This window comes from Miniopterus natalensis, chromosome 5, assembly GCF_054644295.1.
Source record: "Miniopterus natalensis isolate mMinNat1 chromosome 5, mMinNat1.hap1, whole genome shotgun sequence".
NCBI lineage: Eukaryota > Metazoa > Chordata > Mammalia > Chiroptera > Miniopteridae > Miniopterus > Miniopterus natalensis.
The window spans coordinates 25053262-25070339 of NC_142085.1; the positions used below are offsets into that span (position 1 = coordinate 25053262).

The window sequence follows — 17078 nt, forward strand, 5'->3', positions numbered from 1 at the left end:
AACAAACTGATGCATTGTTTCTCGTTCACAGATCCTCCTGATCCTTACTTATTTTCAATCTGTGATTAAATTTGATTCTGGGGCTCTTAAATTATAGTTTCTGTAACTCAAAATTATGCTGGAATTTTAACCCTTCCAGAAGCAGAGGATTTTAAATGTGCAGAATTCTCTACCCAGCATACAGACTAAAATCATTTTATATCATATTTTAAGGAATGTAGAGAAGATACAATTTTGTCTACTTAAATTCCATATACACTTTAACTCAGTGTAACCTTAAATTAAGCACGTTGCAATGCAGCTCTGAATTTCTACTCTGTTATAATTTGATGAAAAATTTGCATAGCTTCAAGTTTTATATTAAAAGCATAAGCTTATTGTCAGAAATAAGCACATGGATTTGATAAATCGCAAATAGAATTTTACATTTGTGTTCAGAACTTTCTTGTTTTTAAGATGGTTTACATTGCCTCATAAACTCAAAAACAAAGAAAGGCTGGTATAGTAGACTATTTCAGTGATACTAGAAACGTGCAGTTAAGTAGTATTTAAAACATTTTTAAATTTAACTTATTGAGATGATAGTGAAAGGTAGTGAGATTTTTGAGTGAGTCTGCATAGCAATTCTGGGGTTCTGTCCAACAGACCCGGCTCTTCATACAATGCCTTTCTAGAGCCCCCCACTCTCTTCTTTATACTGACATTTAAAAGAGTAAATTAAAAATAACCACTTTATTATATATTAAGTATTATATGTTAAATATTACATATGTACAATTAACTCTATATTCAGTATTGAAAAGGATCAGAAACAAAAGAAAGAACAAATGTAATAATATATGTGAATAAAGCTAGATTCTGCAGCCGACGTTAAAGTAAAGACACATTGGAGGTGTGCGATCCACAGAGGGCAACCACGCACTGACATGAAATGTGAGTTGAGAGTTACCTGCAGATAAGAAATACGGTTATAATTCCTGGTAATATGACAGTAGAAGGAATCCATTTTCCTCTACAATTCAAATATGTGAGAGAGAGATAAGTTTAAAGAAGGAAGCTATTTTTTTTTTGGTTTAAATTCTTTCTAAAATTTTTGCAAACAGGACAGTAATACCCTCCAGTTTGAAAGTATGGTGGGGACTGGAAAAGTGGATACTTGGTCAGAAACATCAACATGCTGACTAGAGGCGTGATGGAGGAAAAATACACATAGAACTGAAGCTCATGAGACTCCAGGAGCAAGGGCCTGAGGAAAGAAAGGCTGGGAACCATACAGCAGCAAGGCCAGAGCTGTGTGCCTAGCTGTGGAAGCGGTGCAGAACACCCCAATGTTTCATTGCACTGAGGGGGGGACCGAGGCGGTGGAAAACAATTAGTCTCTTTCCAAGGGACATCGGCCTGAAATGAGGAGGTGTACTGTCTCAGGCATGACAACCCCAACAAATGCTTACTCGGACCCTGCTTCAGATAGTTGAATATGAATCTCAAACTAAGAATTTCACTCTACCTTCACGCAAGCACTTACTTTTCAATAGCTCTTCTCTTTATACAAGGTGGGGCAAAAGTGGGTTTCCAGTTGTGAGTAGGTGACACACAGTTTATTATTTATTAATTATTGTACTTTTTTCCATATGACCAACTGTAAACCTGCTTTTGCTCCACCCTGTATATAATGCCTTTCCCCTGAGGCCCTGCGAGCTTTACAGACATCATCTGTTACATGCCTCAAAAGACTGGTTAGCAGTTGGTCTCACAGCCCTCATTTATTTTAAGAAAGCAGAAACATTCTTTTCACAAAACCATGGGAAAAGTGAATTATTTTTAGTCTTTTTTCCAGTTATTATGTGAAAATAAAAAGTATACACGCACACATACTTCTTTTCTTTAAAATCATGAGATTTAAATGAAACTATAATGATGCAGATTTTCAGCAGAAATCAACCAAGAGGATCTTTAAAAACTATTTTTATGTCTTAATATATCAATGAGGAAAAAATTTCAGACTTCAAATTCATTTTAGTTTGTTTCATAGCAGTGAAATCAATTTCATACGCTACATTTTATCGATAGTGAGGGAAAGAGGTCTTCAAAATGAACTTAATGCAGCTGCTTGGGAAATTTATGAGTGTCTAAAGAAAACATCCTTTTTTACCACCTTATATGATATATTAGTCAAAAAAATTTTTTTTTCATATAGAAAAGCATGGTTCCTTAAATGTTTGACCTTTCCTTTCAATTTGACACATGAACCTGTGAAATGACCACAGGCTACTTCTAGGATCTTTGCAGTAGGCCAGTACTACCAAAATGAAAGAGAGAGACATTATTTTGACACGTAATAAAGAGAAAGAGTACAAGGTATTTTCCCAAATATGCAGTAAAAAACTGATATGATAAGTGTCTACTTTTGCCAAAAGAAAATGGAATGAAAACATTTGGACAATGTTATGCATAGTGACTGCTCCTCCAGTGTGGGTCCAATGATGACAAGAAACAGAGCCTCAGTTGACCCCTGGTAGATACACAGCATAAATAAAAAATAAACTTTTGTTACTTTAAAAAAAAAGGCATTTGGTGTTTAATTATTTCTTATACATATGAAAATTGGACAACAAAATAGTTTTTGAGTGAAGAGAAGGAGACCTTTTCTTCAATTTCTCATGTCTTTGATTATGGCAAGAATGTCAACTGGCCTGCCCCATATACAGACCATACCTAAGGTGAGATCTCACGCCACCTTGATTCCATGGTGGCCCCCAGAACAAAAACATCCTTCAGAGCTGTCTATATATAACATAATAGTTGGATTTCCAGAGTGTTTACCTTTTGGTCAACCTGGGTCATGGCATCATCTGATCTCATAGTATAACTAGAACTTTCATATATCTATCAGTTGTATTACTTCAAAGAAAAATCATGTGATTATCTGCAAATGTAGATATAGCTGGTACCCAAAAGGATCAGAGAAACTGGGAATTGAGGAGGTTAGCAAATTTAATACTTCTGAAGTTAAGAGAGAACAGCAGCTGCCATGTATGAAAGGTAGGTATTTTACCAGCTGATTACATATATCATCTTATTTACTCCTTGTAGCAAAACAATGACTACATTTCAAAAATGAATAAAGTAAGACTCAAGAGGGCTCAGGTATTTAACTCCACCCTGCCAACCCTAGAGTAGTATGCTATTCCTTTAAATACACAGTGTTCCCCTTTGTTAGGGATTGTTTAGGGCTGATGCTTTCATCTTAGGTCTCTGCTTTTGCCCTTGAGAAGACTGGAAGAAAACCATCCATCTCATAGGTCTGTCAGTGACCCACAAACTGTCTGCCAAGAACAGTGTTATAGCTGCCTGTTTTGCTAAGGTCAAAACTGGACTTTCCTTAGGAAGTGGGAAGATAAGCCCTGAACACTCCTTGCCAGCCATGAAAGGGCAGGTGGTCTCCCGTTTCTATTTCACTCAAATTGAAACTTGTCACATCACAGAGGAATTAGTGTACGTTTTGAAGGGCCTGGGATATATAATTCCCCTACAAAAGAAATGTGCCTCTAATTTCAAATTTTGATCACCACTTGCACTATATACAATTGGGTTTGGTTATTAGATGCTTTTGTTTCTGTTTTGGTTTTCCTTCATCCCCTGTGAGCTTGACCCAGTTGTGCTGAATTTTAACTCTCAGCAGCACAGGGCCGCAGGAACTCCTCACACTTTACACTGACTAAAGGTTCTCTCCTCTTCCCATTGTGCTCCCTGCTTGTGATTCGAAACCAACACTGCTATTTTTGCAATCTGTCTCTAAGAAACATGTACCAGCAATAAGTTAAACTTACAGTGGAAAGAACAACGGAAAAGACAGAGTTAACGCTAGTGTATGACAAAAATAAGGAGAATTTCATATTCTCCATGGCCCTAAATTGATATAACCACGAAAATATTTACCCCTCAGTTCATTACTTAAACCAGGGTTAGAGTCTAGAATAAGGCATATAACAAACAACAAAAACTGGACTATGTTCCTGACATTGGCATTTGTTGGGCAAGACTGGTGCTCCATGGTTACTGTTCTGAATTAGGGAAAATCAGAAACAGAAAAGCAGATGTAGCCAAACACTTCCATATCCATTTTTGTTAAGGGAAATCTAAGAGATGGTAAAGTACATCTTTCACCAGATAATGAAGAAAGACTAACTCCTGTTTGTCTCTGCTTACTTTAAATCATTGATTTCAAAACTCCTTTTTATGTATGTTTTTGAGTTGTGATGCTAAAATTTGGATAAGCAAATTATGTTTACCATGTGGCTCTCATTCAAATATAAACTATACTATAAATTAAAACAAAGGAAATTGCCTTTAAAACCTAGTTTTGAAACGCTGTGTATAAAATGGACATGGTAAAATAGCAAAGCAAAGGTTTTACAATTTATTACTGAATATATTCCATAATCAACATCTGTTTATAAAGGAAAATTATTTTCTCACTACAAATTATTGCACAAGACCAAACTAGGCTATAAGAGGCCCATTTCAGAGTTCTAACTGAAGAAAAATATAATATATATATATCAAAAATAGGTATAGACATTCAAAAAGAAATCAGAATCATGGTTCTTCAAGATCAACAGAACTAAGCTATCTGTAAATTAGAAGATTCAAACCATTTTGTTAAAAATATGAGGTTTTTTAGAAAAGCTGTCCTGGTTTGTCCAGTGAAGCTTTGTTTATATGGGAAAATAAAAAGGCAAAGCTAAGCACACTGTTAAATTAAAAATGTGTTTCATTGCCAGAGACTTTTCTTTTTTTTCTTTTTTGGGGAAAATTTACCCCAATATGTTGCTCCCCAAGAATTCAGGTAGTCCAAGACTTCTTTAAAGTTGAAACAATACCAACTCGCTTTATCAGCTTTGATGCTGGGAGAAGGGATTGTGTGATGAGGGAAAGGACTGATCACATACTGACTTTGCTAAATAATAAACTAATACATTTTTGGAAACTGCATTCTTGACTAGCCTCAGGATGAGTTTCCTGGACCCTGGTTTAAATTAAAAACTTGAGCACCAGTTCACACTTGAAAAGAATGTGGGGAGAGGTGGATATGAGGATGCCATGGTGGGGAGTATAGATTAAGCGAGAGTAAAGCAGAGAAGGAGAGAAAACAAGCGAGGAAAATCTATCAAAATACATTAGTGAGAAACGCAGGGCACAAAGGAAGGAGGAAGTTAATTATCAAATGAAAAATAAAGAAATTAAATTCAGCTAAATTTAATTACACATTGAACTCAATCACTGGCAAAAGAAAAGTTACTTTTCCTTCTTTTCAATCTATGAATTTATCTAATTAGCTTTAATTTTCTAAGGAGCTAAAAGAACTATTGAAGTACTGTAGTTAAATTGAGAAAACAAAAAGTATGATAAAACTGTTGTTAGTTTTTTTGGGTCAGATCACGTTTAAATTCCAGACAGAAAATATGAAAACTCAAAGGTAATTCCAAACATATCCAACATAAAATTCAATTTTGTTCCATAACAATCATTATTAATAGCATTGTTTTATTTGGAAATTATAAAAATACTCTTTATCCAGTTTAGAATTTATACAAATCATGTAATTTGTGAGTCACAGCACGTAAGAGCAGGCTCTGAAAACAAATCATTTTTAGATTCATGGGCAAGATTCTTAAACTATCTAAGGCCAAGATTACTCGTGTACAAAATGGGATAATAGTGAAGATAAAGTAGACATTCCATTTAAAGAGCTTAACGAAGTGCCTAGCATTTAGTAAGCTCTCTTTTGTTATTAAAATTACCCTGATTGAACATCATAGCAAATACATAGTTTGAATATTTACTCCAAATGAACTAAAGATGTACCTAGGAAGTAAAACCTGGAATCAATCATGAAAAAGTAAAAAAATATGAAATATTAGCATGAAAGAATCACTGATGTTGATAAAAAGTACCACAAAATTCAGAGTATAAAAACAGCAGATTTTCAATTAGGCAGAAAATAAGTTGTGATGGAGTGAGTTTGAAAATAAAGCCTAGTTTGTGAAAATCTTATATGATTAATACGATAATAAGATCTTGGGTTGAACAAAGTAGAAATTTAACAGGGCTCCAATATTTATGTTTGGTTACTCTAGCCATGAAAAGCATATTGATGATTTTGCTCATTTTTATGCAGTGGGAAATAGCAAAAATCTAAAGCATACAGGAAGATTTATGTTCTTTCATGAGCTTGAAGACAATACATGAGTTAGCAAACCTTTAAGTCACAGCTTACATGCGTTTGGAAAATCAACAAATGCCGATTTTAAATACCAAGGGAAATCTATGTCATATAATTTTCAGTAGAAATCTAGTCATTTTTAACCACAAAAATACAGTAATTCTCAAGTTTCTGAATCATTCACATAAAATGGCTAATGCATATTTAGCTATATTTTTATTTATTTAACATGAGATTTATTTATTTATTTATTTACTTATTTATTGAATTTGTTCAGGCGACATTGGTTAATAAAACCATACAGGTTTCACTTGTACAACTCAATAAAACATCATGTGCACATTGCATTGTGCCCTCACCGCCCAGTCAAATCTCTTTCCATCCCCATTTATGCCCCTTTTGCCCACTTCCACCTCTCCCCACCCCTGTTCTTTCTGGCAATCACCATAGTATCTATGCATTATGTATATATGTTTTGGGTTAATCCCTTCACCTTTTTTCCCCCCAGCCCCCAAAGCTCCTCCCCTCTGATATCTGTCAGTGTGATCTATACATCCATGCTTCTGTTTCTATATTGTTTGTTAAATTATTTTGTTGATTAAATTCCACATATAAGTGAGATCATATGGTATTTGCCCTTTAAAAACAAAAATTTTAGAAACTAATGCATTATCATAAATTAATTTATGTGTTAATGTTTTTGACACATATGTGTTTTGAAATTATATAGAAATGTGAAATAGAAGCCATTCTAGTATGTTCTGGAAAAATTTAGATTTTGTTCTGTTATGACACTGAAAAACTTTCTGTGGCATTTCAAGTAAAGGGAATATAACCCTACTAAATGCTGTAACAGGAGCTCTCTAGAAACCTTGGTAATGATAGATTTTCAACTATGGACTTGTATCTGATACCTCACACAATAACTTGTGAATAAGTTTCTGCCTCGATATTCCAACCCTACACAGACACACACACACACACTTATCCTGAAAGAAAGTGCATGGAATTTGTTGATTCCCTTTACCAGTTTCTCCATCTCTGATGTTACATAATATCTTGAGTTTGAGTTTAACTGTTAAGTATTTAATATCAGGCTCCTTTACAACAGTGCATTTTTATTCATTGCACCCCTCAGGATATACTATTTATATATGTATAATGCTTAAAGTATAACTAGATGCTTCTAAATTACGATTACCTGGCAAATTATCTCATGCAATATGCTAATCCCTAGACAAAAGGTCAAATAAATGCTGAATTCTTCTGGTCACATGTAGCTCATTCCTTCACAGTACAAACAATTCCACAGCCATTAATTTCCATTTCTTAAGTACTTTTTTTTCTTGTGCCTTAAATCTGCCCTTTTTGCACATTGATTTAATTTCTGGACTATGTGGAAAAAAATTCAATTTTATTTATTTATTTTACTTAGTTAAATATTTGAAGATAAATATTCCTCATCTATCCTTCTAATTTATTCTTAAATATTCATCCAAAAGTCAAGCAAGTATGCTCTAATTATCCTTAACATTAAACAGCACATAAAGAACTACTTCTTTTATACTAATATTTACCTAGAAAAATCGTAGGAGTATATGTTCCTTTTTCCTTCCAGAACATTTAGCAAGATATGTGATTCTTGCCGTTTCACTGATGTAGACTCTCTCATTTATTTATTTGAAACCAATTGTCATCACTATAAATTTAGCAGAAGGGAGCCATATGCTTTTATGAACGAAAATGAGTTAATTGTTTTATAAGATAAAGTTCTGATAAGGGAAGAGAATATTATCAAATCTCAAAAATGTTTAAAAGATCCTCTGATAAGTGGACATAATTCAACTTTCTGAACTTAGATAAATAATAATGAGAAACTATAGTCAAAACAGCAAGACAAAAAGAAAAATATCACCCTTGATCTCTGAGTTTCTTTTGCTACCTATTAGCACTATGTCAGCTGATATTCAGATTATCCAGCCACATAGATCATCTGATCCTTGACACAGATAAATAGTAATCTGACAACACAAGGGCTTATTTTGGAAAATTTCCCCTGAGGTAAAAACGACTGTCTCAGGGATCCTAACAATAACACAACAAACTTACTTAACCAAATACTTTCCTTTAAAAATAGCACATTTAGGACATATCACAGAATATTGCAATTTTAAAGAAAATTCTTAATCAGTATGTTAATTTACAATGTATATAGTAAAGAACAATAGGCATCAAAACACCTCAAGGTTGTGGAAAAATAAATAATTCCTCATTATTGATGTAGATGTAGTAGTTGTCTATTTCCAGGAATGAACAACAACAACAAAATCCCACAAGTCAAAGAGCAGAAAACATGGAAAAACCCTGGGTAATAAAGTATCAAAATATTCACTTTTAAGTTCATTGTCTTGATAAATATAGTTAAGATTTTTCTAAGTTTGCACAATAATGTTGGAGGGCAAAAGGAGATCAAATCAATGGAGCTTTTAGGAAAACTGATATATATATAATTTCTAAAAATAGAATAGAGAAAACTCTTGTGAACCAGCAAGCAAGAAAAAAGCTGTACCTTTACCCCTTTGCAATGTCTGATAAATATAACTGATGATCAACATGGGTTATAGTCCGAAAAGAAGACAGCCACTACAATGGTTTGTTTCCTTGACATTCAAGGAGGTCTTCTCTGATGTTCTTCCAATCATTTCATAAGATATCTTCAGTTTTCTGATTCTTTTATGGAAATTTCATGCAATTTTCTATAAATGTCAGTACAACATACTATATTAGGGACTATTAGGCTCCCATTCTTTAGCAAAGACTATTAATATTTCTTTAGCCATGTCTACTTTGAGCATTAAAATACTGCTTGTAATTCTACAGTCTTTGTAAGAAGCCATGTTGATGTGTAAGGCTTGCTAATAGTTTACTAGTCAAATACTAGTAATTTACACTGAGGCATCTCTGAGTTGAAAATTTTTTTCTGATGGTTATGTAGGAAAGCCTTTAATTAATTATCCCTGTATATACTATCTAGTGACAAGAAGCTTGTTTTTCTTATATTTTTGATGCAATTTGTTATCCCCAGAATAACTATATTATTTTTTCTAAGGATAAAATGGTTGGGACTCAAGAAAAATACCACATTAAGTACTAATAATGTGATATTTGCTGGTGTCCATGAGTATCTAATGAGTATAAGCAAGCAACTGATCATGACACATATCTCTGCATATTCATTCCTATTGGCTTCATATCCTATATCAGAATATATTTAAAAGTTTCCTATCAATAATCATTTTATCAACCCAAGTTATTAAACTTGAGCCTAGTAACAGAACTGCTTATGTACTGTGCTGCCAACTCAAAGTTTAAGAGCATATGTTAATAATCTTACCTTTCTTTTGTGGACTATCATTTGTGAATTTATCTAAAACTTCCTTAAGACATCTGTAAAGCCTCCACAATAAAATAATTATCCTAAGTTAAAGGAGTGCCACCAAGAGTAAATAAAAAGCCCCTGTGAACTACTCTCTAGACAAAGCATAAAGACCTGCATTCCTGTCTTATTATATTCCAACCCTATCATCTAATACAGCCTTGCACTGTCCTTGTAGGGTAATTACTACAACACTCATTTTATTGATTCTATGTCTAAAATATGAAATAATCTGTCAGGGCCAATATTTGAATCTAGCTTTCCTAATGATTTCTTCTTAGGATTTATATTTCCATAATGGAGCTGTCTATTCTACTTACTTATCCTTCTTATTTAAATTAGGTATCGAATGTTCTAAGTTATCTGTAACAATGACTATAAATTTATTTAAATTATATATAAGTATCAATTATAATGGAATTTAATTGAACAGTTATATCTCTGAAATATCTCTAAAATCTCTTTCCTTCTTTCTCTCTTTCCTTTCTTTCTTTTTCTTTTTTTGGCAATCCTCACCCAAGGATACTTTTTCCATTGATTTTTAGAGAGATTGGAAGGAAGGGAGGGAAGGAGAGAGGGAAAAAAAACACACTGACAAGAAAGAGACACATGGATTGGTTGCCTCCTGAACACACTCCAACCTGGGCAGGGATCGAACCTGCAACTCAGGTATTTGCCCTTGACAGGGAATCGAACCCTTGACCCTTAGGGGTGAGGGCCCACGCTCTAACCACTGGGTAACACCAGCCAGGGCTGAAATCTTCTTTTCTTGATCCTACTACAAAATCTAATAAAACTTTGAAATCTCTGACTTTAAACCTGAATTTTTACCTCGATACCCTTGGAAATCATGCCACAGCTTTGAAGAAAAATGGATTTTAGAGACTTATTAAAAAAAGAACCTTGTAATGTTTCTTGGACATTAAACAATACCTTTACAAAACAACATTTTGATGACTTGAATACAAATGAATCAGAAACATACGGATTGAATTTTCCTTGACGTATAAGTGGGTTTGAATAGAGAGGAAAAAAGTCATTGGCAAAATTCAATTCGAGTATTGCCAAACCTAAAATGTCTGAAAACATAGGAGTTTTTTTAAAAGACATTCTAATGATCTCAAAAATACTATCTTTGTTTTTCCATCTCTAATTTATTCTATAAACCCAAGTTTAAAAAAAGAATTAATTTACTTGGAAGGTTTAAATTATATAAGCATCAAACAATGGAAAATTATAGTATTTAGGTTGAAAACTCCATCTTAAAAGCTAGATTAAACTTCTGTGTAATAAACCCTGTGTGCATATATGTGTAAAGGGTAATAATTACCATAGATTTAATAACCATTTTAATAAAGTCCTAATAAGTCATATAATTAATATATATTTTATAACTTAGGGAATTGAAAATCTAATAATAAATTATAAGACTGACCTAAGCCTAATTTGTTATTAAAAGAGAGTACATATTCTCTCATGGTTGTTTGTTAATCACTATGAGAGCGCTTGAGAACTTGGAAACTGATTTTGCACAATTGGATACAACCACTTGTCTGGAATCTCTATATTTGTCCATTAAAAAGCAGCAAATATTTTTGTTAGTTTGTTTACTTGCTCACATTTGCTTTATTTTGCTGAAACAGACCTATGAAACTCAGAGAATCATCTATTCTGCATGAAAAGAAAAAAAAAAAATCAATATAATATTCTTAAACTCTCCTGCCAAATCCATGGCAGTTCATTTGTCAGATTTCTAAAAAGAATATTTCACAGACTGACGTATTTTCCACAGGTCCTCTGAGAAATCATAATGCTACTTTTGATTTCAACAGTCTTTTGATTTCCAAAATATATTTAGGCCTCTGTGATTTTTTTCTTTGCAGGAGCAGCATAAACAAAATTTAATAATATTCATAGCTGACTTTCTCCTCACCTTATGATTGAAACTATTTTAACTACTGCACTGTGGTTTGCGGTACAAAATTCTTCTCCTGTGTTACACCAAACTGGTTTGGTTAATAATCACCCAAAATTTACAGTTTGGAATGTCTTTTTAAGAGTAACATGTTCAGTGTCAGGTGGTCTAAAAGAGCCTTTTAAATCACAAACTCATTCAATGACCATTCAAGGCATGTTTTTAATGCCTACAACTTGCATTGTACCAAGCACCGAGGGTGTGATTGTGAACAAGAAATACACATCCCATGACCTCATGAAACTGATATTCATTCCAACATGTAATCACGACGGTGTTGCTGTGATTGATTAAAGCAGCAAGTCTAGCTCTTTTATGAAGTGTGAGCAAGCTACAAGAATATATTATACATAAGTTAAATTTCATGTTCCTTCCATGATTTGTCTCCAAATCACTTCCCTAATAGCATCTTGCAATCATATTTACACATGAAAGTTGTTCTAAACAACGTGACTATTGACTTTTTCCAGAATATACCATGCCATTTTCCCATTCTATGTATTTACTCCCATTGTTTTCTCATTCAGAAATGAATTCTCTCCTCCTGGTCTCACCACCATTTCATTTACCCCCATAACTCCCTCACCTCCCTCCCCATCTCCATTTCTTGAAATCTTACCCAGCTGACCTAGTTTAAAAGCCACCTGAACCATGGTCCTTCTGTCCCTGTCCCATTTGGACTCAACCATCTCTTTCCTGTTTTCTTTTAGCGTGTTGATTACATCACTACTTTTAGCATTTATGGTGCCGTATTCTTTCTAAGATTAGCTACATATGTCTGCTCCCAAGTTATATTGTCCTTTAACATTTTGTCTGTCATGTTACAGGCACTCAATAATTTTATGTTGAATAAATAAATAAATGAATAATAGTAAACAAATGACTTTGAAAGCAGACTGTTCTGAGTATCATTCTTTCATAACTTCTAGTTACTTTTGCTAAGAAGTAAATATATTCAGAATCTATCATTGCAAATAAAAGATGGTTTGTCTGCTCCATTTGAAGCAATATCACAATATTATGTTGAGAACATCAGCAGTAGCAATGAATGGAACAGTAATAAGTGGAAGCATCTGGTTATCCATATTTATAGAGAAATATCACATGTATATTCTCCATGAGGTTGAAGTTAATAAAATTAAGGTAGTGGGAGGGTCACTTGCTTTCCTACGGCCATATATGCTCTGCCTCTGGTTAAAATCTGTTTTAAGTATTGTTTAAATACAAAAAGCCTAGCACATTTAACCATTTTAATATTTTCATATTAAAGAGACAAAGAAAAGCAACAAAATGCTGTATGAATCAAACCTAACTCTTAAACAGAGAATTTGGAAACCTTTGAAAAAAGTGAAATGTTTATTTATTTTAGGGTCTTAAAAATGCCATAAAAAATACAAAAGTAATTTAAAGTAAATTTTCCCTTAAATATATAAGAGAAATAAATTAAGGGAAGAGAGAAATTCAAAATGTAAAGTAGTTCTGATGGAGAAAAAGATAAATTGAAAGCAGATAGAAGCTAAATTACATAAATAGTAAAGGAAAGCAAATCAGTATAAGAGGAGTGAAAAAACAAAAGAGAAATTTCAGAATTTTCAAGTGGGTGGGGGGAGGGAATTAAAAGGAAACAGGCTGATCATATTTCACAGATCTCTTGAGTTGTTTAGTTAGACATTTCAAGCTTATCCCCAAGGAAAAGACTGGGAGAAGCACATACCACTAATTTAATTTTTTTTGTTTGGGCAGCATACCAGGGAAGAAACAACTGGCTCACCCCCACACTGCTGATTTCCCAGTCACATTTCTGACCATAAATGTACAGTAGTTTAACACTGTAAGAATTTTTGGAAGATTATTTAAATGTGTGTTTTTCTCAGTCCACATTTATAATGCTTGAATACTGAAAATCCTTAACACTAATCTCAAAACCATAATTGAAAAATAACCTATAATTCAAAATATTTAAGTTGTTAATTAAAAAATTCAGCATTGTAATTAAAATCTATGGAAAGTCTGGGTGAGGGGCGTCTGAAGCTTGTCTATAACACTTTCAGCAAAAACATTCTGTTTCTCAGTCAAGATCTGAGGCACATGAAACCTTCACTAGACTAACTGCAGAATATACTTAATTTACGGCGGTCAACCCCATTCCATATACAAAACCTTGGAATGACAACATTGGTTATGGTGTTATTCTTAGGCTGTGAATTTGCTTATAGGTAAAACAATGCCGTGTAAAGTCAAGTCCAATTGCTCACAGTGATAAACCCCCTTGAAAGAGACCCAAGACAGACACACCTTATGCTTAACTGTAGTTCACTAAACCAGGCAAGGAGAAATGAGTGAGACAACTACAACTAGTGTATCTATTGTGTGATCCTGTGAAGAACTAAAGGCAGTAAAACTTAATAAGGCGTGTTCTCTAGTTATAAACCTTTTGAAAACTACCCTCCCTAGGGCAGGAACACAATGTAAGCCCACTTGGTATACTTCTGAATATTTAAAAATTACTAATCAAGCTAACACACCATTAAATAAATTATGTTTTACCCGCCTGCTATGACAAGTATCATTTTAAATAACCTGGGAGTTCAGATTTGGATTGAAAATTTTGGACTCTTTGACTGATCAAAGACCAACAACGCTCTGAATAAATTGGCATTGGCTCCCCTCACCTCTGGATCGAATGTGCCAAGGCCCCTCTCACCACAGTCTGCAAATTCTTTTCAGTTTGTCTGAAATGGCTACCCTTCCACAACTTCTTACCCTAATCACGTCTTCCTAATCTCTAAAATTGCAGCTTGAATTCTCTCCCTGTTGAATACTCATAAGTCCATCAGGCTCCTCTCGGTGTGTAGTGACACATTCGACAGTATTATGGTGTGGTTACTGCCTAGTGTCCCATCAAGCCATCTCCGCGTTAGCTCACCGCTTCATCTCTAGCATCTAGCCAAGCACAGGCACATAGCTGCTGCTCCATGGATACTCGTGAGCATAAGAATAACTTCTGGGGTTTCTTAAAAATAAAGATTTCTGCCCAGTGGGGCATGGTCAGTGGTTGAGCATTGACCTAGCATCCAGGCGATCGGGGTTCGATTCCCGGTCAGGACACATGCCTGGGCTGCGGGCTCGATCCCCAGTCAGGGGCATGCAGGAGGCAGCCGATCAGTGACTCTCTCATCATTGATGTTTCCATCTCTTTCCCCCTCTCCCTTCCTCTCTCTGAAATCAATAAAGATATATTAAAAGAAAAAGGTTTTTTTTTAAAAAATGAAGATTTCCTACAGACTACTCCCATAAGTGATTCTGGAGCTGTTGTCTGTGACCAAATATGTTAAGACCTAATTATTTTCTGAGTGTTTTGTGTGTGACTCCTTTGTTCCATCCCCAACTTCCCTTCCTCCTTGCATTATTATAGTAGCTCTTTTGTGTGTTTCCCTAGCATCTTTTAAATATGCATTTCTTTGTCCTTTTTAGTCAGATTTTGGGATATAATTTATATATGGTGATACTCACTCTTAATGTCCTGTTCATGTCTACAAATTATATAGTTTTGTAACCACCACCACAATCAAGAGCAAGATCTATAGTACTTTGTATATACTTTAATTTTGGTGTTGTTAGGTTAGATTATTTCTGTTTGTTTGCATACGGGTTTTCATACAGGATTAAAAACTCCTTGAGAGCAAGAACAGTACCTACTTCTTTATCTCTCCACCCCTACTACAGAGCTTGAAAATAAATGTATGTTGAGTAAATGTGTTCATAAACCAGTTAACTAATTCATATAGTAGTGAGCTATCCTATGGAATATGCTACCTTGCACGTTGGAAGTATAAAGCACATATTAGTTAAACTGAACAAAAAGCTGTAACTCTCAATGTGTCAAAACCAGCACCACAAAAAAATACATGAAATTCAGTGCTTACCATCTCCTGTTTCTGCACAGAGCTGTAAGCCCAAATTGTTCTGTGGATTAATCACCCAATGATTGCTGGTCACAGTGATATCAAAGACAAGCCAACCCACATCTAAAGCCTGGGCCTTTCTTGTGTCTAACAAAAACAGATCTGCATCCCTGAGGAGAAAAAGAACAACAATAAAAAAAAAGTTAAAGGTTTGAACAAAGACCATCATTTCCTATACTTAAGTGAAAACATTACCAAAGCACTTTTTAAAATAACAGGAGTTAATTAAAGAACAAGGGAAACAAGAGACTCAAGTGATGGGTAATAAGATACAGAACCTTTTTTATTGCTCGACTCCTAACCCAAACCTGGTGCAGATTAGTAATATCTGAAAGTAATTTTCATTTTCCTGCTCTTCATTGGCCTTTACAAACTAACTCAGGGAGCTTGATTTGGTCCCTGATAATCAGTGTTCCCCGAAACCACTATCTGTAAGTAGCTCTCACTGGCAAGTTCACAGGCAAGGATTAAACTGAGTAGAGACAGGAGTGAAAGTAGCCCCTCCGGTTTGGATGAATGTGGGTTCCCAAAGGAACAGAGCACAGAGACAGCTCTCCGTTTGTTTCTATTTTCATTATATGTTTTTCCATTTTGCTCTACATATTTTTATTTCATTTTCCATTTTTATATAAATTATATTATGGATACCCAAGGTCTAAGAGAGGGTCAGAGAGTGCACTAGTTGATTCAGGGGTAAATTCCATTGATTGAGGGGGGTAAAAAATCTACCCTGACTTTCTTTAACATCTTCTGCAAGCCTAAGTCCCCGGGGACAGTAATAACTGAGTATGAACTTGAATGTTTTAGAAAAAACTCCACAATGTTACTGTTATTAGCATTTATCAATCTTAACTTTAGCTTTAAGTTTACAAATGTATGAATACTTGTTGAATTATGATTATTTTATTTATTATTTTCTTACTATAGGCAGTCTCTGAGCTAAATGACACATATTTCTGACATTTAATCTTTACAGCAGCTCTTTTATATTGATGAAAATGAAACTCAGATAGACTAATGGTAAAATATTGGAACTTCTTCAAAGCAATATAGAAATACACTATTATGCATTTTATGACCTTTTTTACTGTGCTGATTCTGTTAAAGAGCTTATTATTTATATGAGGAAAATCAGAACTATGTCATAATAAGCTACATTAAATATTGGTTTACTACACTGACCATCTATCTGCATCATAGAAGTCATTTCAAAAGTGGCTTATGAAATGGAAAAAGCAAATTTTGAATAAAATTAAATCATGCACATTTTATCTTTAGATAAAATGCTCTATAGTTAAAAATTAAACTATTTTTAATAGAAGTGAAGAATCTGAGTCAATATTTTCAAAGCTACACATTCATTTCTTTATTTCAACTTGATTTACGCCCTTCCTCCATTAACCTAGAGAAGATAAAATAAATGTATTATGATCGATTAAATTGTCAGCTAAACTACTCTGAACTATGGAACTTTCA

The 17078-nt window shown here is 34.0% G+C and overlaps 1 protein-coding gene across 2 annotated transcripts in view; it reads right to left on the reverse strand.

Moving 5' to 3' along the window:
• Nucleotides 1-17078, reverse strand: part of BMP5 (bone morphogenetic protein 5) — a 107845-nt gene that overhangs the window by 21524 nt on the left and 69243 nt on the right. For both annotated transcript variants that reach the window (XM_016198036.2, XM_016198037.2), the window contains exon 3: nucleotides 15564-15712. In XM_016198036.2, coding sequence (XP_016053522.1) covers nucleotides 15564-15712 — 149 coding nt within the window. The remainder of the gene's footprint in view (nucleotides 1-15563; nucleotides 15713-17078) is intronic.